General features: G+C 46.4%; 1 protein-coding gene and 1 pseudogene across 1 annotated transcript in view; one reads left to right on the top strand and one right to left on the bottom strand.

Annotated features, from left to right (window-relative positions):
- Positions 1-367: 367 nt before the first annotated feature.
- Positions 368-26,732, bottom strand: part of LOC126214953 (protein hunchback-like) — a 134,395-nt gene continuing 108,030 nt past the window's right edge. Inside the window, exon 2 of the mRNA XM_049941589.1 lies at positions 368-498. Within this exon, the coding sequence (XP_049797546.1) occupies positions 368-498 (131 nt within the window). The remainder of the gene's footprint in view (positions 499-26,732) is intronic.
- Positions 7,416-7,533, top strand: LOC126215539 (5S ribosomal RNA; annotated as a pseudogene).

Below are 26,732 nucleotides of genomic sequence, written 5' to 3'. Positions count from 1 at the left end.
GAATTGCTACTCTGAGATGCAGAGATTGGCACAGGAGAGGAATTCGTGGTGGGCCGCATCAAACCAGCCAGAAGACTGATGACCCAAAAAAAATTGCAATGTATACAAAGTGCAGACAGGGTGACATGCAGGTGTAGAATGTAATAATCGAAGCGTACTAATTGATGGGAATGTAGTCATCGGTTAAAGGAATCACTACAGTGGGCAATCTGAAATTGGGGGAAAACTCAGAGGGGACTGGTTGCTACACGCATACACGTCCGCCTACAGTGGTTAGAACAAAAGGTGCCGGCTGCGTCCATTGCTTGGCTTGGCTTCCCTTCCCACAGGACGGGACGGACACGCCTACAACACGGAGCAGGCCCTGCTAAATTTTCGGCGCCGCCGTGCAGATGGTATCTGCCGTGGGAGCACCCGAACGAGGCATTGTTCTAATTGCCTCAGATCGTATCTCGCCGCAGCCGTCCCGGCCTCCAAGACTTCGAGCGGAGTTCCAACCTAAAAGAAAAAGAAAAGGCTGATGCGGTTGCGCAACCCAGCACCAGGGTCCCGGTGGGTCTCGCACGGCTAGTTGTCAGCGTGCGTGCGATGCACGTCATGTAGGCCTACCGTACGACGAGGGACTCTGCGGTTTTAGACAGGTTATCAGCACAGTTGCCTTCCCTTCTCTCTGTCTCTCTCTCTCCCTGTGTAACTGTGTGTGTGTGTGTGTGTGTGTGTTGTGTACATTTTTTTTTTTTTTTTTTTTTTAGTGTGTGGTGTGGACTGGAGAGATCATCCTTGATGACTTATTCTTCTAGGATGGGATGTAAGGATAAAAGGAAAACACTTAAACACTTTATTTATTACACATTCAGTTAGGCTTGGGCACGCAATGGGTCCTTTAGCCTGCTGTCTTTGGTGATGTCTATCTCCTGTGGAGGGTGAAATGTGTCAATGCTGTTATGTGGGACTGCTGCCTCGTGTTATGACAGATTGCCTATGGGGGGTGAAACGTTATTGACTTCGGTACTCGATACTTGTGCCATCTTGCAGGGTTTACCGTTCCGACCGATGCTAATTGTCGAACTTCGCCCCTAAGGGCATCGATCTTGTCAAAAACTCGTAGAGCCTTGTCATGGACCTTCTCTTGTATAGTGGTCTCGTGGAGTGCGGTGCGGATGTCGACGTTTCGTGTCCACCATGGAGCTCCTGTGATCCATCGATAGCAAATGTTTTGCAGTGTTGTGTACATAGTTTCTCGTAGTCCGCGCGTACACAACTTTCCCAATAGGGCGCGCCGCGCTAAGTACAACAGCGCAGGCGCAGCGCTCGTCCGTCTCTGCACTACGAGATGGCGCTGCCTTGGACGAAATTCTGCTTCCGCCGATCTGCGTATTAATATGTAACGCAGCCAATGAGATTGCTGCTAACGTAGAACCTTTTCTCCTCGCGGATCACACTCGCGCAGTGATACTTGAACGCGCGAGGTATTATAACGAGTGTACAGACCTCCGATTAGTCAGTCTGCATAAGTCTGCATTAGCCTGCATTAGTCTATAGTCAAGTTTCAGTCTGCACCTAATAAGATTATCATATTTCTGTGCATAGCCATGAAGATAAATGTATAGACAAAAATGGCTATGAGCACTATGGGACTCAACTGCTGTGGTCATAAGTCCCCTAGAACTTAGAACTACTTAAACCTAACTAACCTAAGGACAGCACACAACACCCAGCCATCACGAGGCAGAGAAAATCCCTGACCCCGCCGGGAATCGAACCCGGGAACCCGGGCGTGGGAAGCGAGAACGCTACCGCACGACCACGAGATGCGTGCAAATGTATAGACACTTTTGTCAAGTATCAGAGATATGTGAGAATAAGATTAACGTACCAAGACCAAAGGAACTACAGATTGTCAATTGTAATTAGTGGCCGTGCGGTTCTGGGCGCTACAGTCTGGAACCGAGCGATCGCTACGGTCGCAGGTTCGAATCCTGCCTCGGGCATGGATGTGTGTGATGTCCTTAGGTTAGTTAGGTTTAATTAGTTCTAAGTTCTAGGCGACTGATGACCTCAGAAGTTGAGTCGCATAGTGCTGAGAGTCAGAGCCAATTGTAAATAGCATCCAGAACCAAGTTAAGTAATTTTTATGCTGTTTATTATTTTAATAAATGTGTGTGAAAATTAATCAAGTTCTGTTTAAAGTTGGTCACCATCAATCTGCTACTCTAAGCGTGCAAGTGGCATTTCTATGGTCTGACCTAACGGCAGAAGATAAAGACGCCACGATAAGACCACGAGACATATTGCTGACACTCGCCTACTTCGTTAGAGCGACAAGTCAAATAATCTGATGGTGTGTGTACCGAAGGTCTTACAGTACGCACACCACAGTGTGTGTGTGTGTGTGTGTGTGTGTGTGTGTGTGTCAGAGAGAGAGAGAGAGAGAGAGAGAGAGAGAGACAGAGAGAGAGAGAGTATGTGGAAAGTTAATTTCTGACACAGAGTGCTGAACTTACACGATGACAATTATTGAACTACACTCATGCTCATAAATTAAGGATAATGCTGACACATGGTGAAACAACGCTCTGGTGGGCAGTTTCCTGGTGTAAATCACCTCGGGGTATGACCATGCGGCGCGTTTGACCTGTGGTCGTAGCACGGTGGTGCTGGCAGCAGTCCCCATATGCAGAGGTGTGTTGGTGCATGTCAGAGTGCGGTGCAGCAAGTAAGTGTGCAGACATGCTAATGGTGACTGTGTGTTGAAAATGGCTCAAAGAACACATATCGATGACGTTATGAGGGATAGAATACCAGGGCGACGTGGAGGCTGGTCAGACACAGCAGGTCGTAGCACGGGCCCTCCGTGTGCCACAAAGTCTGATCTCGAGATTATGGCAACGCTTCCAGCAGACAGGGAACGTGTCTAGGCGTTACATTACAGGGACATCCACTGTGTACAACACCACAAGAAGACCGAGATCTCACCATCAGTGCCCGCAGACGGCCACGGGATACTGCAGGTAGCCTTGCTCGGGACCTTACAGTAGCCACTGAAACAGTTGTCTCCAGACACACAGTCTACAGACGACTGAAAAGACAGGGTGCATTCCACTGACCCCTGGTCACAGGAGAGCCCGTGAAGCCTGGTGTCAAGAACACAGTACATGGTCATTGGAACAGTGGTTCCGGGTTATGTTCACGGATGGGTCCAGGTACAGTCTGAATACTGATTCGCGCCGGCTTTTCATCTGGCGTGAACCAGATACCAACCCCTTAATGTCCTCGAAAGGGATCTGTATGGAGGTCGTAGTTTGATGGTGTGGGATGGGATTATGATTGGTGCACATACACCCCTGCATGTCTTTGACAGAGGAACTGTAACAGGTCAGGTGTATTGGGACGTCATTTTGCAGCGGTAGGTCCGCCTTTTCAGGGGTGTAGTGGGTCCTATCTTCCTCCCGATGGATGATAACGCAGGGCCTCACCTAGCTGCCAACGTGGTGGAGTATCTTGAAACAGAAGATATCAGGTGAATGGAGTGGCCTGCCTGTTCTCCAGACCTACATCCCAGTGAGCACATCTGGGATGCGCTCGGTCGACGTATAGCTGCACGTCTCCAAACCCCTACGACACTTCAGGAGCTCCGACAGGCACTGGTGCAAGAATGAGAGGCTATACCCCAGCAGCTGCTCGACCACCTGATCCAGAGTATGCCAACCCGTTGTGCGGCCTGTGTACGTGTGCATGGTGGTCATATCCCATATTGATTTCGGGGTACATGCGCAGGAAACAGTGGCGTTTTGTAGCACATGTGATTCGGGATGGTTTTCTCAACTTATCACCAATACTGTGGAGTAACAGATCTGTCTCGTGTGTGTTCGCTATGTGCCTATGCTATTAGCGCCCGTTTTGTGTAGTGTCACGTCGTGTGGCACCAAATTCTGCAAATTTTCCTTAATTTATGAGCATTAGTGTATATGAAATATTGACGAGGATATTAAGCCTTATAACTTGGTACGGGAAATACACTCAAGCGCCACAGAAACTGGTATAGGACTGCGTATTCAAATACAGATATATGTAAAGAGGCAGAATAAGGCGCTGCGGTCGGCAACGCCTGGCGGAGTTATTAGATCGGTTACTGCTGCTACAGTGGCAGCTTATCAAGATTTAAGTTAATTGGAATGTGGTGTTATAGTCGGCGCAAGAGTGATGGGACACAACATCGAGGTACCGATGAAGTAGGGATTTTCCTGTACGACCATTTCACAAATATCAGGGTTCCAGTAAGACATTAAATCTCCAACATCGCTACGGCTAGAAAAAGATGCTGCAAGAACGGGACAAACGACGACAACGTTCAACGTGACAGAAGTGCAACCGTTCCGCTTCCATGGTTTTTTGACTGACATGTGGCGGTGCATTGTCGTGCAACAGCAAAACATCCTGCTTTTGCCGATGTGGTCGAACACCACTCAGTCGAGCCTGAAGTTTCTTCAGTGTCGTCACATATGCATCAGAATTTATGGTGGTTCCACTTGGCACGATGTCCACAAGCTAGAGTCCTTCGGAATCGAAAAACACCGTAGCCATAACTTTTCCAACAGAAGGTGTGGTTTTGAATTTTTTTTTCTTGGGTGAATTTGCATGATGCCACTCCATTGATTGCCTGTTTCATCACCTGTCACAGTTCTTCCAAGAAATTCATCTCCACCATTCTCGCACTGTTCCAAAAGTTCGCTGCATACCGTTTTTCTTGTTTCTTTGTGAGCCACTGTCAACATCCTGGGAACCCACCTGGCAGAAAACTTTTTTAACCCCAACAGTTTGAGTATTCTGCAAACCCTTCCTTCCCCTATCTCAACGTAGCGTGACAATTCGTTCACTGCGATTCGTCTGTCAGCAGTCACCAATTCTTTAACTCTCTGCACATTGTCTGGAGTGTGTGCAGTACGAGGCCTGCCGCTGCGAGGACAATCCTCAACATTGCCGTGCCCGCTTTCATCACGTAACCTGCTTGCCCACCGACTAACTGTACTGCGAGCGACAGCAGCATCTCCGTACACCTTTTTCAACCTCTCGTGGATGTTTCCCACTGTCTCGTCTTCACAGCACAGGAATTCTATGACAGCACGTTGCTTCTGACGAACGTCAAGTGTAGCACCCGTCTTGAAGACATGCTGTGACGGCGCCACTCACGGGAACAGGTTGAACTAAGTTTGAAAACAAGCGGGAAGGATGTATGTACACACTGTAAAACTTTCACACATGCAGAATGAAAACTGTATTTTTACAAACGTAGTGTGCATTTCTTCTGCAGTGACCCTCGTATTTTAGTCCTTGTAGACCCAGACCATGCAACCAGCTCCTCATCGACTTCATTGACAAACCTGCTGTACATACAAAGAAGAGATTTGTACGTTTTTAGTGGCCACCAGTCACCATAACAGTGTACACAAATGCACTTTAAAATGACAATCAGTTCTCGTAACGAATTACGCTAAGCATCAGTACAGGGCTATTACAAATGATTGAAGCGATTTCATAAATTCACTGTAGCTCCATTCATTGACATATGGTCACGACACACTACAGATACGTAGAAAAACTCATAAAGTTTTGTTCGGCTGAAGCCGCACTTCAGGTTTTTGCCGCCAGAGCGCTCGAGAGCGCAGTGAGACAAAATGGCGACAGGAGCCGAGAAAGCGTATGTCGCGCTTGAAATGCACTCACATCAGTCAGTCATAACAGTGCAACGACACTTCAGGACGAAGTTCAACAAAGATCCACCAACTGCTAACTACATTCGGCGATGGTATGCGCAGTTTAAAGCTTCTGGATGCCTCACGGTTTCAAGTTTACGGCCCATTTTTCCTCTGCGTAGAAAACGTTACAGGACACGTGTATCTGGACATGCTGGAAAATTGGCGCATGCCACAACTGGAGACCGACAGCGCCGACTTCATCTTTCAACAGGATGGTGCTCCACCGCACTTCCATCATGATGTTCGGCATTTCTTAAACAGGAGACTGGAAAACCGATGGATCGGTCGTGGTGGAGATCACGATCAGCAATTCGTGTCATGGCCTCCACGCTCTCCCGACTTAACCTCATGCGATTTCTTTCTGTGGGGTTATGTGAAAGATACAGTGTTTAAACCTCCTCTACCAAGAAACGTGCCAGAACTTCGAGCTCGCATCAACGATGCTTTCGAACTCATCGATGGGGACATGCTGCGCCGAGTGTGAGAGGAACTTGATTATCGGCTTGATGTCTGCCGAATCACTAAAGGGGCACATATCGAACATTTGTGAATGCCTAAAAAAAACTTTTTGAGTTTTTGTATGTGTGTGCAAAGCATTGTGAAAATATCTCAAATAATAAAGTTATTGCAGAGCTGTGAAATCGCTTCAACCATTTGTAATAACCCTGTACACGAGTAACTGGTGTAGTTTTCATTATTAAAATCATGAAAGCGTCTCAACTCGTGAACTTTTATTTCGTTCTCTCTTCCGTTTTGGACTTTTCACGGATTTGTCAAGGAGTGTGCCATACAGATAGTTTAAATGTAAACCGATACTTTTGCAGGCCTGCTGCATTGGACAGAAAGATAGGGCGGCAAATAATTTGTTCTGGAACACGCTGTTTCTCGATTTCAACTTGTTTCAGAAAACGGTAGACAGCACACTGAACATGTTCTGCGCCAGTCGCGCTGAAATTAATAATCCGATTTGATTTTTATTGATGCTTTTTGTGCGGTTTTAGGCCGCAGGACAATTAAAAACCGATGTGATTGACGCTTTTTACACGGCTTTCGGCCTCGGGGCAGTTAAAAACCGATTTTTCCCATCCGATGCCGTGGTGGATGGGCACCTGTACACCTGTACACACCTGTACACCCATGCACACTGAGCAGTACAGTTTGTTTAACGTCAAACGTACACCGTAGCCACTGTTGCATGATTCATTTCTCACTTGTAGCCGACCACTATTAAATTATGATGCTTACAGCGTCATCTATTGCTACATTTTGTAACAATTTATTTTTTCAGCCATACGTTATCGCCTTCTCCGATAATATTCCGTTGCAATTTAACGTTATTCTGACCAGTGGTGCTATTTCTACAGCGGTTTGAATGTTTAATTAAAATCACCCCGTATTTTGATGCTTTTTTTTTTTAATTCAATCTGGCCCAACTTGTGCCATTCAGAGACAGTTAGATTATCTATACTGTGCATGATTTTAAGTTCTGGGATCTGTGATCAGTTTTGCAAAACTAAATATCGTCCGTTTCATGTCAACGCTCATTATTCGGGCAGTTTATACTGTTCAAAATTCTTGCAGTCGATTGTTAACTTTTACAGTACGAAGGACTTCCCTTTACATTACAACAATTAATTATTATTGTCGTTACCACAGTACGGCAACGGCCTTGCCGCAGTCGATACACCGGTTCCCGTGCGATCACCGAAGTTAAGCGCTGTCGGGTGTGGCCGGCACTTGGATGGGTGACCACCGAGGCCGCCATGCGCTGTTGCCATTTTTCGGGGTGCACTCAGCCTCGTGATGCCAATTGAGGAGCTACTCGATCGAATAGTAGTGGCTTCGGTCAAGAATAACATCATAACGACTGAAAGAGCGGTGTGCTGACCCCACGCCCCTCCTATCCGCATCATCAACTGAGAATGACACGACGGTCGGATGGTCCCGATGGGTCACTTGTGGCCTGAAGACGGAGTGCTTTACGACAGTACAAGTTTCATTACGACAGTTCATTTAGTATTACAGCTGAGATCTCACAATCAGAACGTCACTCATATTTCATTCATTTCGATGACTTTCAACACGCAGCCCGCGGGTTGGGCACCCCCGCAATGTGCAGTTCAGTCGACGTGCCGGAAGATCGCAGTTTTCTTGATGCTACACCGGCGACAGTGCACTATAGCGATCACCGGGTCTTACATCACGTTTCCGACTTTGATAAAGGTCGGATTGTGGCCTATCGCGATTGCGGTTTATCGTATCGCGACACTGCTGCTCGCGTTGGTCGAGATCCAATGACTGTTAGCAGAAAATGGAATCAGTGGGTTCAGGAGGGTAATACGCATCACTAGCACTCGAGATGACAGGCAACTTATCCGCATGGCTGTAACGGATCGTTCAGCCACGTTTCGATCCCCGAGTCAAGAGATGGGGACGTTTGCAAGACAACAATCATCTGCACGAACAGTACGGCGACGTTTTCAGCAGTACGGACTATCAGCTCGGAGACCGTGGCTGTTGTTACCCTTGACGCTGCATCACAGACAGGAGCGCCTGCGATGGTGTACCCGACGACGAACCTGGGTGCACGAATGGCAAAACGTCATTTTTTCGGATGAATCCAGGTTCTGTTTACAGCATCATGATGGTCGCATCCGTGTTTGGCGACATGGCGGTGAATGCACATTGAAAGCGTATATTCGTCATCGCCGTACTGGCGTATCACTCGGCGTGATGGTATGGGGTGCAATTGGTCACACGTCTCGGTCACCTCTTGTAAGCACTGACGGCACTTTGAACAGCGGACGTCATATTTCAGATGTGGTACGACCCGTTGCTCTATCCTTCCTTCATTCTATCCCTGCGAAACCCTACATTTCAGCAGGATAATGCACGACCGCATGTTGCAGGTCCTGTACGGACCTTTCAGGATACAGAAAATGTTCGACTGCTGCCCTGGCCAGCACATTCTCCGAATCTCTCACCAACTGAAAACGTCTTGTCAATGGTGACCGAGCAACTGGCTTGTCACAATACGCGTCACTACTCTTGATGAACTGTGGTATCGTGTTGAAGCTGCATGGGCAGCTGTACCTGTACACGCCATCCAAGCTCTGCTTGACTCAATGCCTAGGCGTATCAAGGCCGTTATTACGGCCAGAGGTACTGGGTAGTGATTTCTCAGGATCTATGCACCCAAATTGCGTGAAAATGTAAGAACATGTCAATTCTAGTATATTTGTCCAATGAATACCCGTTTATCATGTGCATTTCTTCTTGGTGTAGCAATTTTAATGGCCAGGAGTGGAAATATTTTAGCGGTGACAATCGTTTATAATGTGCTATTTTTATCTACCTGGCATCTTGTGTGTGACATCAGGGTAAAATGAACATTTTTTACGACAAAAAGATTATCAGACCTGAAGATGACAGCAAAGTCTGTTGAAACCGTTTGTTTTAAATAAAGAAGTTGTGTTGAGGTAAGATGTCGCCAGTGCAGTGGTCGGCAAAGGTGAAGCGTGAAGATCCATAGCGGGTGCTGGATCGAGTGCGAATATCTCGAGAGAGGCCAGAGAGACACTGGCAAGCAACGGGCCGCCAACGCTCTCTCTGGACAGCGCGTGTTTAGGCCGCCGCCGCTGGCCAGAGAGCCTCACTGACTCACACTCCAGTTTGGCATCTGTCATTCATTCACAGAGCGAGTCAAAGGCTACGACAGTATGCAGCGACCAGATTAGTGTCTATAGCGAGACTAAAGTTTGGAATAGCAAGATTACCGATTCCTGATGACCTTGTACCACAACACATGGGCTCCACTCAAGCTAAGTATCCTGTTCATGTAAATAAAGAACCGTATTAATCCACGTGTGCAACTGTTTGTAGTACAAAGATACGGGCTAACCATAACATCATCTCCCCTGACAACATCCCCTGTCCCTTGCTTCCTTGCGACACAAGACTCTACAGAAGTATTTTATGCGATTTTCGCCGTTAAATGGTTTTTAGCTGCTCACTTCTCCGGCCACATTGACACTTACTTCAGGCAATACTGACAAGTGGCATGTATAATTTTGGTATCTGAGGCGATTGTGAGCGAGCAGCGATGTTGTAAAGCTGTATCGCAGAAGTTAGGTCATAATTTTTGGTGGCACAGTGGGACAGTCAATGTGAAGCTGTGTTAGAGTGAGGAAGCAATGATAATGTTACACTACAGATGGTTGTTGTCTTGCAAACTTCCCCATCTGTTGGCTCAGGGATCGAGGCGTGGCTGCACGATCCGTTATAGCTATGCGGATAAGATGCCTGTCATCTCGACTGCTAGTGATACGAGGCCGTTGGGATCCAGCACGGCGATCCGTATTACCCTCGTGAACCCACCGATTCCATATTCTGCTAACAGTCATTGGATCTCGACCAACGCGAGCATCAATGTCGCGGTACGATAAACCGCAATCTCGATGGGCTACAATCCGACCTTTATCAAAGTCGGAAACGTGATGGTACGCATTTCTCCTCCTTACACGAGGCATCACAACAACGTTTCACCAGGCAACGCCCGTCAACTGCTGTTTGTGTATGAGAAATCGGCTGGAAACTTTCCTCATGTGCGCACGTTGTAGGTGTCGCCACCGGCGCCAACCTTGTGTGAATGCTCTGAAAAGCAAATCATTTGCATATCACAGCATCTTCTTCCTGTTGGTTATACACTCCTGGAAATGGAAAAAAGAACACATTGACACCGGTGTGTCACACCCACCATACTTGCTCCGGACACTGCGAGAGGGCTGTACAAGCAATGATCACACGCACGGCACAGCGGACACACCAGGAACCGCGGTGTTGGCCGTCGAATGGCGCTAGCTGCGCAGCATTTGTGCACCGCCGCCGTCAGTGTCAGCCAGTTTGCCGTGGCATACGGAGCTACATCGCAGTCTTTAACACTGGTAGCATGCCGCGACAGCGTGGACGTGAACCGTATGTGCAGTTGACGGACTTTGAGCGAGGGCGTATAGTGGGCATGCGGGAGGCCGGGTGGACGTACCGCCGAATTGCTCAACACGTGGGGCGTGAGATCTCCACAGTACATCGATGTTGTCGCCAGTGGTCGGCGGAAGGTGTACGTGCCCGTCGACCTGGGACCGGACCGCAGCGACGCACGGATGCACGCCAAGACCGTAGGATCCTACGCAGTGCCGTAGGGGACCGCACCGCCACTTCCCAGCAAATTAGGGACACTGTTGCTCCTGGGGTATCGGCGAGGACCATTCGCAACCGTCTTCATGAAGCTGGGCTACGGTCCCGCACACCGTTAGGCCGTCTTCCGCTCACGCCCCAACATCGTGCAGCCCGCCTCCAGTGGTGTCGCAACAGGCGTGAATGGAGGGACGAATGGAGACGTGTCGTCTTCAGCGATGAGAGTCGCTTCTGCCTTGGTGCCAATGATGGTCGTATGCGTGTTTGGCGCCGTGCAGGTGAGCGCCACAATCAGGACTGCATACGACCGAGGCACACAGGGCCAACACCCGGCATCATGGTGTGGGGAGCGATCTCCTACACTGGCCGTACACCACTGGTGATCGTCGAGGGGACACTGAATAGTGCACGGTACATCCAAACCGTCATCGAACCCATCGTTCTACCATTCCTAGACCGGCAAGGGAACTTGCTGTTCCAACAGGACAATGCACGTCCGCATGTATCTCGTGCCACCCAACGTGCTCTAGAAGGTGTAAGTCAACTACTCTGGCCAGCAAGATCTCCGGATCTGTCCCCCATTGAGCATGTTTGGGACTGGATGAAGCGTCGTCTCACGCGGTCTGCACGTCCGGCACGAACGCTGGTCCAACTGAGGCGCCAGGTGGAAATGGCATGGCAAGCCGTTCCACAGGACTACATCCAGCATCTCTACGATCGTCTCCATGGGAGAATAGCAGCCTGCATTGCTGCGAAAGGTGGATATACACTGTACTAGTGCCGACATTGTGCATGCTCTGTTGCCTGTGTCTATGTGCCTGTGGTTCTGTCGGTGTGATCATGTGATGTATCTGACCCCAGGAATGTGTCAATAAAGTTTCCCCTTCCTGGGACAATGAATTCACGGTGTTCTTATTTCAATTTCCAGGAGTGTATTTCATGTCTGTATTTTAATAGGCAGTAGTGTACTTAAACCTAACTAACCTAAGGACATCACACACATCCATGCCCGAGGCAGGATTCGAACCTGCGACCGTAGCGGCAGCGCGTTTCCGGACTGAAGCGCCTAAATCCGCTCGGCCACAGCGGCCGGCTGCTCGCGCCTGAACCTCGGCTGCTGCGGACTGTGTTATGTACCACCATCTGGGCAGCCGCTTCTCCAGTCAACCGTCACTTCACTTCCGCCGCCCTACGGACGAACGGCATTTAGCAGTTCGACGCGAATCATAGCGCTAACGGGCTACTGCCACTCACCGCCCAGGCTCACGCAAGGCAACAGCGGCCTGCTCCTGTCCCAGTACAACAGCACGCCTGCAACGTGATGCCACAGCCCGACATGGAGCGCACCAGAACTCACGCTGCTAGTGGCTGTCTGCATAGGTCACGTTTTGTGGTGTGCGTACTGTAAGACCTTCGGTACACACACCATCAGATTATTTGACTTGTCGCTCTAACGAAGTAGGCGAGTGTCAGCAATATGTCTTGTGGTCTCGTCGTGGCGTGTTTATCTTCTGCCGTTAGGTCAGACGATAGAAATGCCACTTGGAAGCTTAGAGTAGCAGATAGACGGTGACCAACTTTAAACAGAACTTGATTAATTTTCACACACATTTATTAAAATAATAAAAATCATAACAATTACTTAACTGGATTCTGGATGCTGTTTACAATTGACAATCTGAAGTTCCTTTGGTCTTGGTACGTTAATCTTCTTCTCACATATCTCTGATACTTGACAAAGTGTCTATACATTTATCTTCATGGCTATGTACAGGAATATGGTAATCTTATTAGGCGCAGACTGAAACTTGACTATAGACTGGTACAGACAAATGCAGACTGACTAATTGGAGGTCTGTACACTCGTTATAATACCTCGAGCGTTCAGGTATCACTGCAGGAGTGTGATCCGCGAGGAGAAAAGGTTCTACGTTAGCAGCAATCTCATTGTCTGCGTTACATATTAATACGCGGATCGGCGGAAGCAGAATTTGGTCCGTCTCTAAGGCAGCGCCATCTCGTAGTGCGGAGACGGACGAGCGCTGCGCCTGCGCTGTTGTGCTTAGCGGGGCGCGCTCTAGTGGGAAAGTTGTGTACGCGCTGACTACACGGAACTATGAACACAACACGTTTACAGCGAGTAATGCCCGTGTCCTCACTTCTAGCAAAAGATAGTTACTCTAGTATTAAGAAAACAGTCTCAATTGCGTTTTTTATTTAGTGCTGACAGGTTTCAGCCCATCGCAAGGCCATCTTCAGGACGAACATATAGTCGACTGCCAGTAGCATCACGTCTACCCAAAGACAAGAAAGTTGCACAGGTCACACCAATATTCAATAAAGGTAGTACACCTACATCTACATCTACATACACACTCCGCAATCCACCATACGGTGCGTGGCTGAGGGTACTGTAATGGTACTTGAATTACGTAACCATTACGGCACCTCACCTCTACCTCTCGATACCAGCAATATTCTACTGTGTTTCTGTAAAATAGTTAACATATTTCTGTGACAACATTCAGACTTGATTTCATTAATGTAGAGGTACTTCGATACATCGATAGGTATATATTGCAATGATATTATTCTTATGTGTATTCTTTCTTTTGTCACTATGATCATTGACGTACTTGTAACTCTGATTTTTGGGCGCGTATGCGGTTATTAGAGTCAAGCTTTGGTCGTCACGTTAAAAAGACGCAAATTGTAGTCAGTTTATGAAATGTGAACTTTAACAGTGACGAAGATATTTTCAAGTATGTTTTATATTGTGAAGTAATGTTTTAGAACGAGTTACGTGATATTGTAACAGAAGTAATAAAAAAGAATGTAACTTGAATTCGGAGTACTGATTACTTTTCTATATCACCATTGTCTTCACTTGCAAAAGTTTAATCTTCAAGAGTGGTTTATGAAACACATCTATAAAACTTTTGAATATCGCAGAATAACACCTAGGCCTCCTTGCATCCGAGCTTGGAATCATCACTAACTAGATTTTCGATGATTGAGCCCTGAGTTCACAACGAGACCAGCGTGGGAAACACGAAAAGATGAGTGCCTAGTTTATCCATTATTTCAAGAAATGACTTTAATAACTGTGCTCTAATGACACCTGCCACATAATATAACTTTGTTGTTGCCCCAAAATGCAATATTTAGCAGCGTGAGTAACACTACAATCATAATTAATTTTTGACCTTTGTTGTGGTAGGGTTGTTAGAGTACCTCGTACCACAACTAGCATCTTGTCTCCCTGTTCCACTCCCAAACAGAACGAGAGAAATGACTGCCTATATGTCTATGTACGAGCCCTAATCTCTCTTATCTTATCTTTGTGGTCTTTTCGCGAAATGTAAGTTGGCGGCAGTAAAATTGTACTGCAGTCACCCTGAAATGCTGGTTCTCTAAATTTCCTCAGTAGCGATTCACGAAAAGAACGCCTCCTTTCCTCCAGAGACTCCCACCCGAGTTCCTGAAGCATTTCCGTAACACCCGCGTGATGATCAAACCTACCAGTAACAAATCTAGCAGCCCGCCTCTGAATTGCTTCTATGTCCTCCCTCAATCCGACCTGATAGGGATCCCAGACGCTCGAGCAGTACTCAAGAATAGGTCGTATTAGTGTTTTATAAGCGGTCTCCTTTACAGATGAACCACATCTTCCCAAAATTCTACCAATGAAGCGAAGACGACTATCCGCCTTCCCCACAACTGCCATTACATGCTTGTCCCACTTCATATCGCTCTGCAATGTTACGCCCAAATATTTAATCTACGTGACTGTGTCAAGCGCTACACTACTAATGGAGTATTCAAACATTATGGGATTCTTTTTCCTATTCATCTGCATTAATTTACATTTATCTATATTTAGAGTTAGCTGCTATTCTTTACATCAATCCCAAATCCTGTCCAAGTCATCTTGTATCCACCGTCCCGTACACCACAGCATCATCAGCAAACAGCCGCACATTGCTATCCACCCTATCCGAAAGGTCATTTATGTAGATAGAAAAAAACAGCGGACCTACCACACTCCCCTGGGCACTCCAGATGATACCCTCACCTCCGATGAACACTCACCATCGAGGACAATCCAGTAAATTACAGGCCCATATCGTTAACGCCGATATGCAGCGGGATTTTAGAAGATATATTGTGTTCGAACATTATGAATTACCTCGAAGGAAACGGTCTATTGACGCGCAGTCAACACGGGTTTAGAAATCATCGTTCCTTTGAAACACAACCAGCTCTTTACTCGCATGAAGTGCTGAGTGCAATTGACAAGGGATTTCACATCGATTCCGTATTGCTGGATTTCCGGAAGGCTTTTGGCACTGTACCACACAAGCGGCTTGTAGTACAATTGCGTGCTTATGCAATATCGTCCCAGCTGGATTTGCGATTTCCTGTCAGAGAGGTGACAGTTCGTAGTAATTGACGGAAAGTCATTGAGTTAAACAGAAGTGGTTTCAGGCGTTCCCCACGGTAGTGTTATAGGCCCTTTGCTGTTCCTTATCTATATAAACGCTTTGACTCAGTTAATACCTGGCAGAAATCAAACCTCCATTTGGATCGGACTTCCTTAACTCTCGTGCAAAGAGTTGTGCAGTATACTGCTGCATCCATTTTCAATAAGCTGCCACTCGAATTCAAAAATCTTAGCAGTAATCCACTCGCTTTCAAATCTAAAATGAAGAGTTTCCTCATGGGTCACGCCTTCTACTCTGTCGAGGAGTTCCTTGAAAAATTAAGCTGATTTTTATTGTATTGCTGACAGCGTTTGCTTAAACTTATGGGCTGACTTTTTTAAGGTTCATGAACCTTTATTTTTATCTGTTATTACTTTTATGTTGTAATTTCATATACTGACACGTTCCATGACCTTGGAAATTTCCTCCTCAATTTGGTCCTACGGAACTTGACGAGTAAATAAATAAATAAGGGCAAATATCGGCTGTTCAGATCTAAAATACCGGTATAGGTTGTAGCCAGTGGGTTTTCGCCATCCTTAGCGTAGTGTACTGCAGCGTAGTGCCCTGTGAGTCCATCGTTAGTACAGTGCCCTCTGAGTCCATCGTTAGTGTAGTGTAGTATAGTGTTCTGTGACTCAATCGTTAGCATAGTGTAGTGTTCTGTGAGTTCATCATTAGCGTAGTGTAGTGTAGTGTAGCGCCCTGTGAGTCCATCGTAGTGTAGTGTAATGTAGTGCCCTGTGAGTCCATCGTTAGTGTAGTGTAGTGTAGTGCCCTGTCAGTCCATTGTTAGCATTGTAGTGTAGTGTAGTGTAGTGCCGCTGTGAGTCCATCGTTAGCGTAGTGTAGTGTAGTGTAGTGCCCTGTGAGTCCATCATTAGTGTAGTGTAGTGTCCTGTGAGTCTGTCGTTAGCATAGTGTAGTGTAGTGCCCTGAGAGTCCATCGTTAGCGTAGTGTAGTGTAGTGTAGTGCCCTGTGAGTCCATCATTAGCGTAGTGTAGTGTCCTGTGAGTCCATCATTAGCGTAGTGTAGTGTAGTGCCCTGAGAGTCCATCGTTAGCGTAGTGTAGTGTAGTGTAGTGCCCTGTGAGTCCATCGTTAGCGTAGTCTAGTGTAGTGCCCTGTGAGTCCATCGTTAGCGTAGTGTAGTGTAGTGTAGTGCCCAGTGAGTCCATCGTTAGCATAGTGTAGTGTAGTGTAGTGCCCTGTGAGTCCATCGTTAGCGTAGTGTAGTGTAGTGCCCTGTGAGTCCATCGTTAGCGTAGTGTAGTGTAGTGCCCTGTGAGTCCATCATTAGCGTAGTGTAGTGGCCTGTGAGTCCATCGTTAGCATAGTGTAGTGTAGTGTAGTGTCCTGTGAGTCCATCGTTAACGTAGTGTAGTATAGTGCCCTGAGTCCATCATTAGCGTAGTGTAGTGTCCTGTGTGTCCATCGTTAGCATAGTGTAGTGTAGTGCACTGTGAGTCCATCGTTAGCGTAATGTAGTGTAGTGCCCTGTGAGTCCATCATTAGCGTAGTGTAGTGTCCTGTGAGTCCATCGTTAGCATGGTGTAGTGTAGTGTAGTGCCCTGTGAGTCCATCGTTAGCGTAGTGTAGTGTAGTGCCCTGAGAGTCCATCGTTAGCGTTGTAAGAGGCCCATGATTAAGAAATTTGTTGCTAGCGCACTCGAGCAGATGTAATTTCGATGGATTGCTCACGCGCTGCCTGCGATATGTAAGCTATAAGAGAATGTCAGACCAGAGAGCAGTGTTGTCAGTAGTAGGAACTGTGTAGCAGTAGCAGTAAGTTGTTGCTAGCGAGCAGTCTGGAGTGTGAAGTTCGCTTGGCCGGTTGGGTGGAGCGATGGCGGACCCTGAGCGTTATAGTATAAGGTAAAAGCAGCCTCGCGCATATGTAGTATTGTTATATCAAGTCCCAAGTAAATGTCCAAAAAAAATCTCTTAATAATAATCTTTCTCATAAAAAGTAACTTTTGACGATCATTCATTTGAATGTAAAGAATTTACTAATTTCTCCAATCCATGGTCATCCCGATTATTGCAGAGAAAAATCAGTTGTTCTTTTTATACATGACAAATCTATCGGCCAGCATTGCACTTGGCTGTGCCAGAAAAATTTCTTATAGGAGCAGATATATATGCGTTATCCGGCGACCTTATTGAGGTAAGAATTTTCTATTTATTCAGAATGTTCTTTCAGGGCCATGACGCAGCACTGCTGACGTCTAAAATTTACCAGTTTAAATTCACAGTCAATTATTGAAAGGTTATAAGTGAGTCACATTTTTATTATTGAGAGATTAGTCACTTTTTATTATTGATAGGTTACGCAATTTATTTTTTGGAAGGTTACACTAAATGTGAAAGACAATTATATATTTTTATAGTGGCGAGGTTACAGCGTAGTGTAGTGTAGTGCCCTGTGAGTCCATCGTTAGCGTAGTGTAGTGACCTGGGACTCCCAGTGCTCGCCTAGTCGACCGGCCGTGCGGTGTCCCCAGCCCAGGCCATGACGTGTTGGGGACGGTCGCCAACATTCGGGGAACTCTATTTATACCTGCAGCCAATCAGCTGGGCGCCGCAGCCCGACATCTTGCACCTGTGCGCCGTATCAAAAGCGTCCTCTCCACCCAGACGTTCCCCCTAGTTCGCTGCAACCGTAGACTGCCTGCGGGAACCTATCAGACTTAAGGGGAGGTTTACTATCTTTGGCCTGAAAAAAAGTATGTTCCTTGAGAATTTTTTTCCAATCCCAAAGAAAACAGGTGTTGACAGATGTGAAAATTACCGAACTATCAGCTTAATAAGTTACAGCATCAAAATACGAACGCGAATTCTTTACATTCGAATGGAAAAACAGGTAGGAGCCGACCTTGGGGAAGATCAGTTTGGATTCCGCAGAAACGTTGGAACACGTGAGGCAATACTGAACCTACGACTTATCTTAGAAGAAAGATTAAGGAAAGGCAAACCTACGTTTCTAACATCTGTAGACTTAGAGAAAGCTTTTGACAATGTTGATTGGAATACTCTCTTTCAAATTCTGAAGGTGGCAGGGGTAAAATACAGGGAGCGAAAGCCTATTTACAATTTGTACAGAAAACAGATGGCAGTTATAAGAATCGAGGGACATGAAAGGAAAGCAGTGGTTGGCAAGGGAGTGAGACCGGGCTGTAGCCTCTCCCCGATGTTGTTCAATCTGTATATTGAGCAAGCAGTAAAGGAAACGAAAGAAAAGTTCGGAGTAGGTACTAAAATCCATGGAGAAGAAATAAAAACTTTGAGGTTCGCCGATGACATTGTAATTCTGTCAAAGACAGCAAAGGACTTGGAAGAGCAGTTGAACGGAATGGACAGTGTCTTTAAAGAAGGGTATAAGATGAACATCAAAACGAGGATAATGGAATGTAGTCGAATTAAGTTCGGTGATGCTGAGGGAATTAGATTGGGAAATTAGACACTTAAAGTAGTAAAGGAGTTTTGCTATTTGGGAAGCAAAATAACTGACGATGGTCGAAGTAGAGAGGATATAAAATGTAGACTGGCAATGGCAAGGAAAGTATTTCTGAAGAAGAGAAATTTGTTAACATCGAGTATAGATTTAAGTGTCAGGAAGTCGTTTCTGAAAGTATCTGTATGGAGTGTAGCTATGAATGGAAGTGAAACGTGGACGATAAATAGTTTACACAAGAAGAGAATAGAAGCTTTCGATATGTCGTGCTACAGAAGAATGCTGAAGATTAGATGGGTAGATCACATAACTAATGAGGAGGTATTGAATAGAATTGGGGAGAAGAGGAGTTTGTGGCACAACTTGACTAGAAGAAGGGATCGGTTGGTAGGACATGTTCTGAGGCATCAAGGGATCACCAATTTAGCATTGAAGGGGAGCGTGGAGGGTAAAAATCGTAGAGGGAGACCAAGAGATGAATACACTAAGCAGATTCAGAAGGATGTAGGTTGCCGTAGGTACTGGGAGATGAAGAGGCTTGCACAGGATAGAGTAGCATGGAGAGCTCCATCAAACCAGTCTCAGGACTGAAGACAACAACAACAACAACATGTTATAGATATCAATGTCAAATTTGGTCAAAATGTTTATTAATATTGCCTCTACAAACTGGAATTTTTTCGACCGAAAATTTCGACTAGAAAAGGCGGAAGTGCCGTCGGACCGAAACAAACTTTCGATGTCGACCTCCGTGCGTGGCATGTCACAGGTCAGACGGCTCGTCTGAAATCAAAATTGAGTTGCCGTAAGCGAAGTATATAAGATTCTTTAGGAGTTGTACCTCGCTTAAGTTATTTGGACCAAAGGAAACAAAATGGCGGCCATTTGAAAAAACAGGGTTGTTTTTATCGAGTTTTCGACTTCGTCGCCCAAATAAAAATATTTATACTTGATGGATCGGAATAAAAGTGGTACAAATCCTAGACAATTTAGTTAGTTTCGTCGGAAATAAAGAATCATGCCAATCGGTTCAGTAGATTTGAAGTTATCATACCGCGCGATAAAAAAAAGTCATTTCGAGCAAAACGCGTTTGAACTTTTGACTACATATAAATGCAATATTATGCAACGTACGTTCAACTTGCTAATCCGGGTCCATAAACTAGTCCTTCCTCTCCCTCGCAGAAGGCGTTCTGCTCGATCTGGGCCATCCTGCGCTGCTCCAGAGCCGCTCGTACGGCCGGTGACAAGCGGTTTCCGGCAGCTTGAATCCGGTGGTCGTCCGAATGCTTGGCGGACTGTGTCGAATAGACTCCCAGGGTGACGTCCATTGTTGTCATGGTCTTCAGAATTGCTGAAAAACTTTCGTTGAAGCTGCTCACTGCCAGGAAAGTCGCAATCTCTACAGTCTTCGCACCAGAATGCAAATGCTTGGGGGCTAACTTCCAAACATACGCTTTCAAACTTACATTTGAATTTTGTGTGTTTCCTCCCAAGCACCGGTACAATAACTCGTCCTCCGAAAGAAAAAAACTGGTGAGTGAAAAAGGACGATTTCAGGCAGGTGCATTTATTTATTCAACCGCGAATGACAAACATGTCCGTTCCGTATTCGGAAAAACCGTTTCAGGAGTGGTTTCTATACCCTTTTATGGATCCAAAAATGCAATTTAAAAGAATCGATTTTTTTAACTAAAAGGTAGTAAACATCCCCTTAACTGCTTGAACGACGTTCTGCGACTTATCCGACGCGTTCCATTGTGGCAATAATAACTACAGAACGGATTATACACGAAACTTCCTGCCAGATTAAAACTGTGTGCCCGACCGAGACTCGAACTCGAGACCTTTGCCTTTCGCGGGCAAGTGCTCTACCATCTGAGCTACCGAAGTACGACTCACGCCCGGTACTCACAGCTTTACTTCTGCCAGTAGCTCGTCTCCTACCTTCCAAACTTTACAGAAGCTCTCCTGCGAACCTTGCAGAACTAGCACTCCTGAAAGAAAGGATATAGCGGAGACATGGCTTAGCCACAGCCTGGGGGATGTTTCCAGAATGAGATTTTCACTCTGCAGCGGAGTGTGCGCTGATATGAAACTTCCTGGCAGATTAAAACTGTGTGCGCGACCGAGACTCGAATTCGGGACCTTTGCCTTTCGCGGGCAAGTGCTCGCAGGAGAGCTTCTGTAAAGTTTGGAAGGTAGGAGACGAGATACTGGCAGAAGTAAAGCTGTGAGTACCGGGCGTGAGTCGTGCTTCGGTAGCTCAGATGGTAGAGCAGTTGCCCGCGAAAGGCAAAGGTCCCGAGTTCGAGTCGCGGTCGGGTACACAGTTTTAATCTGCCAGGAAGTTTCATATCAGCGCACACTCCGCTGCAGAGTGAAAATCTCATTCTGGGCGGATTATACACATTTGAATATGCATATTTGGTTCCTTTTCACTGGTTATTGTATATTTTAACTAAAACCAAGTGAAGATGCATATTTTCGCTCTTTGTGTACAATATTTTAAAAATTTTGACGGGCGGTCTCTAGCTCGATCTGGTTTTCATGTCTCACAGATTGACCGCGACCTAGAACTGCGTGCAGTCGCTAACCGAGAGGCCTCTGCCTAGCGAAATCATTACAGAAGAGGAACAGGAACAGGCAGACAGAGGCAATGCTCCTACGCCCACGCCCCCAGGTTAATCCCCTCCGCTGTCATACTTTACGTCTCGGCAACAATAAAACTACGCAAGCTTTTAATCGCACGTCCGTTCCTTCTGTTTAGCTTTCTGTTTACTTGTACACAGTTGAACGTGTTTACGACGTGTGGTGTATAACGAGTTGTGCGCCACGCCGCCCGAAAAAAGGAACGTCGTTTCGTGCACAGCCGACCATCCTAGAACATTTATGTATGACGGAGCTGTTTTACATCATCGAGTTTGCGGGAAAAACGTTTCGTGCAAGAAAAGGTTTCAAATAGGCCAGCGGGTCAAGACAAGTTGGGTTGGGTTGTTTGGGGGAGGAGACTAGACAGCAAAAAAAAAAAAAAAAAAAATGTTCAAATGTGTGTGAAATGTTATGGGACTTAACTGCTACGGTCATCAGTCCCTAAGCTTACACACTACTTAACCTAAATTATCCTAAGGACACACACACACACACCCATGCCCGAGGGAGGACTCGAACCTCCGCAGGGACCAGCCGCACAGCCCATGGCTGCAGCGCCCTAGACCGCTCGGCTAAGCCCTCGCGGCGACTAGACAGCGAGGTCATCGATCTCATCGGCTTAGGGAAGGACGGGGAAGGAAGTGGGCCGTGTCCTTTCAAAGGAACCATCCCGGCATTTGCCTGGAGCAATTTAGGGAAACCACAGAAAATGTAAATCAGGATGGCCGGACGCGGGATTGAACCGTCGTTCTCCCGAATGCGAGTCCAGTGTGCTAACCACTGCGCCACCTCTCTCGGTCAAGACAAGTCATCATATCGCAGGAATGCAGAAGAAAGGACCAAAACAACAGACAACAGCAAACTGCAGTAGCAGGGATTTGTCCAAAGGTAACCAAAAAAGTCAGTTTAACATGGATCTATGTGAAGCATTCCCTGCAATCAATACTCCTCTTCACAAACTTACAAACACTATCCTCAAAGGCTTCCTGCACAAATAAAGGTTAAATCAAAATATACCAGATGAATCAACATTGCGTAAAAATTACATGCCGACAATTTATCTAAGTGTTCTGGAAGAAACACGCAATGAACTCAAGGACAGCATTATCTGGATTTCAGTTGACGAAACTACAGACACTTGTGGGCGTTACATTGAAAATTTAATCGTTGGTGCTTTAAAAGAAGAGCCTTCTTCTTCCTGTATAGCGGCCTGCAAAGAGCTTGGTAAATTAAATCATTCTACGATCACCATATTTGTAAAAATTTTCCAGAATATTCTGTAGATCAAAGGGTGTTCGCGTTTATTTCAGATGCTCCTCCCTATATGATCAAAACAGGAGAAGCCCTCGAGTATTTTATCCCAATTTGAATCATGTGACGTGCTTTGCTCATGCAGTACACCGGCTTGCTGAAGAAGAGTATTAATTAAAAGTTAATGCTGTTCAAAAAAAATCATGATTGTATGTTGTTTTTCAAATAAAATACTACGGAGTTTTTCAGCGTGCTTCGCTGCGTGCGATATCTCTCGAAGTTGGTCCCGTATATATCGATTGTTTCGCTGGGACTCGCATCGCATCCGCTTGTTACCGACAACAGTAGCAAAGAAGGAACAAATATTGAAACTTGTTGCAATAATTTACCAACAGCCGTATGTATTGTAGAAATTTATTTTATGAACTTCTTATGTGCTACCAGTTTCGGCATTACACTGATGCCATCTTCAGGCCCCAGAAGTCATAGTCGTAAAATGGCTATACACGGAAGGAGCCATATAACTGGATCCGTGAATCAAATCGTTATGCAACAGCTATTGGTGGCCAGGAGACACAGACTGGGCCAACTGGTAGCACATAAGAAGTTCATAAAATAAATTTCTACAATCCATACGGCTGTTGGTAAATTATTGCATCAAGAAATACATGCCAGCCGTTGTCCTATGCTCCATAATGGACCAACGAAGAGAGAAGGAAGAATTTTGAAACATGCTATGCGTCCCGATTTTGAGAATTTTTAGAAAACAATCCCAGAAAAGCCGCCTTCCTAACCTCTGCCAGAAAGTATTCATAAACTGATATCAGCGTTCTAAATGTACCGATTTTGCGCCTTGCCGGCGGTCTTCCTCGTAACTGATATGCACAAGTTCGGCTTTGAGATATATTGCACGTAGTGACTACCATGTTTTTCTATTATTTGATCTTGCATATTTCGACATATGCAGTATATGTTCAAACACAATCCTGTTTATCAGTGGCCGATGGAACACAGAACGAAACTAAGCAATTTTTAAATAAATAAACGTGCGACTAGCCCTGTGAGGGTTCTGTTAAAATTTAACAATCTATACACACTGATGGAAAAGAAATAGCATAACAACACGAGTTGGGGGACGTAAACGAAGATGGTAGTCGTCATTCTACATGTGAAAGAGGGTATCTATTCCAATTTCGCGCCTGTCGCATAAAAGTGGTGTTAGTAGCGTGACTATGAGGATGCAAATCAGGTTTCCTGCCAATGGCCATTAAAATTCCTACACCACGAAGATGACGTGCTACAGACGCGAAATTTAAACGACAGGAAGAAGATGCTGTCATATGCAACTCATTACCTTTACAGAGCATTCACACAAAGTTGGCGCCGGTGGCGACACCTACAACGTGCTGACACGAGGAAAGTTTGCAACCGATTTCTCATACACAAACAGCAGTTGACCGGGATTGCCTGGTGAAACGTTGTTGTGATGCCTCGTGTAAGGAGGAGAAATGCGTACCATCACGTTTCCGACTTTGATAAAGGTCGGATTGCAGCCTGTCGCGATTACGGTTTATCGTATCACAACATTGCTGCTCGCGTTGGTTGAGATCCAATGACTGTTAGCAGAATACGGAATCGGTGGGTTCAGGAAGGTAATACTGAACGCCGTGCTGGATCCCAACGGCCTCGTATCACTAGCAGTCGAGATGACAGGTATCTTATCCGCACGGCTGTAACGGATGGTGCAGCCACGTCTCGATCCCTGAGTCAACAGATGGGGACGTTTGCAAGACAACAACCATCTGCACCATCAGTTCGACGACGTTTGCAGCAGCACGGACTATCAGCTCGGAGACCACGGCTGCGGTTACCCTTGACGCTGCATCACAGACAGGAGCGCCTGCGATGGTGAACTTAACGACGAACCTGGTTGCACGAATGGCAAAACGTCATTTTTTCGGATGAATCCAGGTTCCGTTTACAGCATCATGATGGTCGCATCCGTGTTTGGCGACATCGCGGTGAACGCACATTGGAAGCGTGTATTCGTCAGCGCCATACTGGCGTATCACCCGTCGTGATGGTATGGGGTGCCATTGGTTACACGTCTCGCTCATATCTTGTTCGCATTGACGGCACTTTGAACAGTGGACGTTACATTTCAGATCTGTTACGACCCGTGGCTCTACCCTTCATTCGATGCCTGCGAAACCCTAAATTTCAGCAGGATAATGCACGACCGCATGTTGCTGGTCCTGTACGGGCCTTTCTGGATACAGAAAATGTTCGACTGCTGCCCTGGCCAGCACATTCTCCAGATCTCTCACCGATTGAAAACGTCTGGTCAATTGTGGCGGAGCAACTGGCTCATCACAATACGCCAGTCACTACTCTTGATGAGCTGTGGTATCGTGTTGAAGCTGCATGGGCAGCTGTACCTGTACACGCCATCCAAGCTCTGTTTGACTCAATGCCCAGGCGTATCAAGGCCGTTATTACGGCCAGAGGTGGTTGTTTTGGGTACTGATTTGTCAGGATCCATGCACCCAAATTACGCGAAAATGTAATCACATGTCAGTTCTAGTATATTTGTCCAATGAATACCCGTTTATCATCTGCATTTCTTCTTGGTGTAGCAATTTTATTGGCCAGTAGTGAACAAGCCGTAGCTGTGATGTTAGTCAAGAATGCTTGTAAGGCGACAAAGACGCCATTATCAACACCGTACTGAAATCGAACGAGGTCGTGTAACAGGCCTACGAAAAGCTGGATGATCCTTCTGCGACACTGCAGAAAGACTTGGCAGGAATGTAGCCAGTGAACATGATTGCTGGCAGTGGTGGTCACGGTCGGAAGAAGGCCGGGCTCCGGACAGCCACCTGGCACTACCGCAAGGGAAGATAATCCGGTTCGGTACATGACTGTGGCACATCGTAGTGTATCTGTGGAGAAAGCAATCTGAGCAGCAGTTGGCACCACACTGACGCAACAGCTACAAATCCGCTACTTCAAGGGCAGCTTCGAGCCAGACACCCTGTAGCGTGCATTCCACTGACCCCAAACCACCACCATTTGCAACTTTCGTGGTGTCTCGTTATCGCAGAGCAGGCGGACCGATGACTTTCTGAGGTGGCCTGTGAAGTGTTGGCAGAAGAGCCAACACGGTGTTGCTAGAGGAGGCCGAAAGGCACGCGTTTAATTACACGCAGACTGGCGTGAGGTCTGGAACAGGACAATGTCTTGAGAATTGCAAATAAAGTACGTACATGAGGTAATATTTAACTTTAATCCATAATTGGTGTACATCGCTCTTGACGGTACAGGTTTTATAATAGGCTCAATATAACTGGTAATGGCGCCTTGCTAGGTCGTAGCAAATGACGTAGCTGAAGGCTATGCTAACTATCGTCTCGGCATATGAGAGCGTAATTGTCAGTGAACCATTCCTATGAACGTCGGCTGTACAACTGGGCGAGTGCTAGAAAGTCTCTCTAGACCTGCCGTGTGGTGGCGCTCGGTCTGCAATCACTGACAGTGGCGACACGCGGGTCCGACGTATACTAATGGACCGCGGCCGATTTAAAGGCTACCACCTAGCAAGTGTCGTGTCTGGCGGTAACACCACAGCCTGCTGTCCTAAATATCCGCCAGTGACCCCATGTTAGTATACTTAAAATGATTGCCTGTACCCAACCTATCATCGCACAAAAATTCTGTATTTATTTCTCAAATACCCAGTACATGTGGAACTGAGTGGAATGGGGAATCATTCTAGGCGCGATATGGGCTGAAAATGTGGAAATAAGCTGCCGTAAACGGCTTTGATCATTTGGCGACCGAAGACTTCCGGCATAAGAAGTCAGCCTCATTCTGCCAACGGCCTTTTCAAAGAGGGCGGAGGAGCGGATAGAGGTTCAGGGCACTCTCTTGTCCTAGGGGTG

The sequence above is a fragment of the Schistocerca nitens genome, chromosome 12 (genome assembly GCF_023898315.1).
Source record: "Schistocerca nitens isolate TAMUIC-IGC-003100 chromosome 12, iqSchNite1.1, whole genome shotgun sequence".
Lineage (NCBI taxonomy): Eukaryota > Metazoa > Arthropoda > Insecta > Orthoptera > Acrididae > Schistocerca > Schistocerca nitens.
The sequence above is the reverse complement of the archived record's forward strand: the minus strand, read 5'-3'. Positions and strand labels throughout refer to the sequence as shown.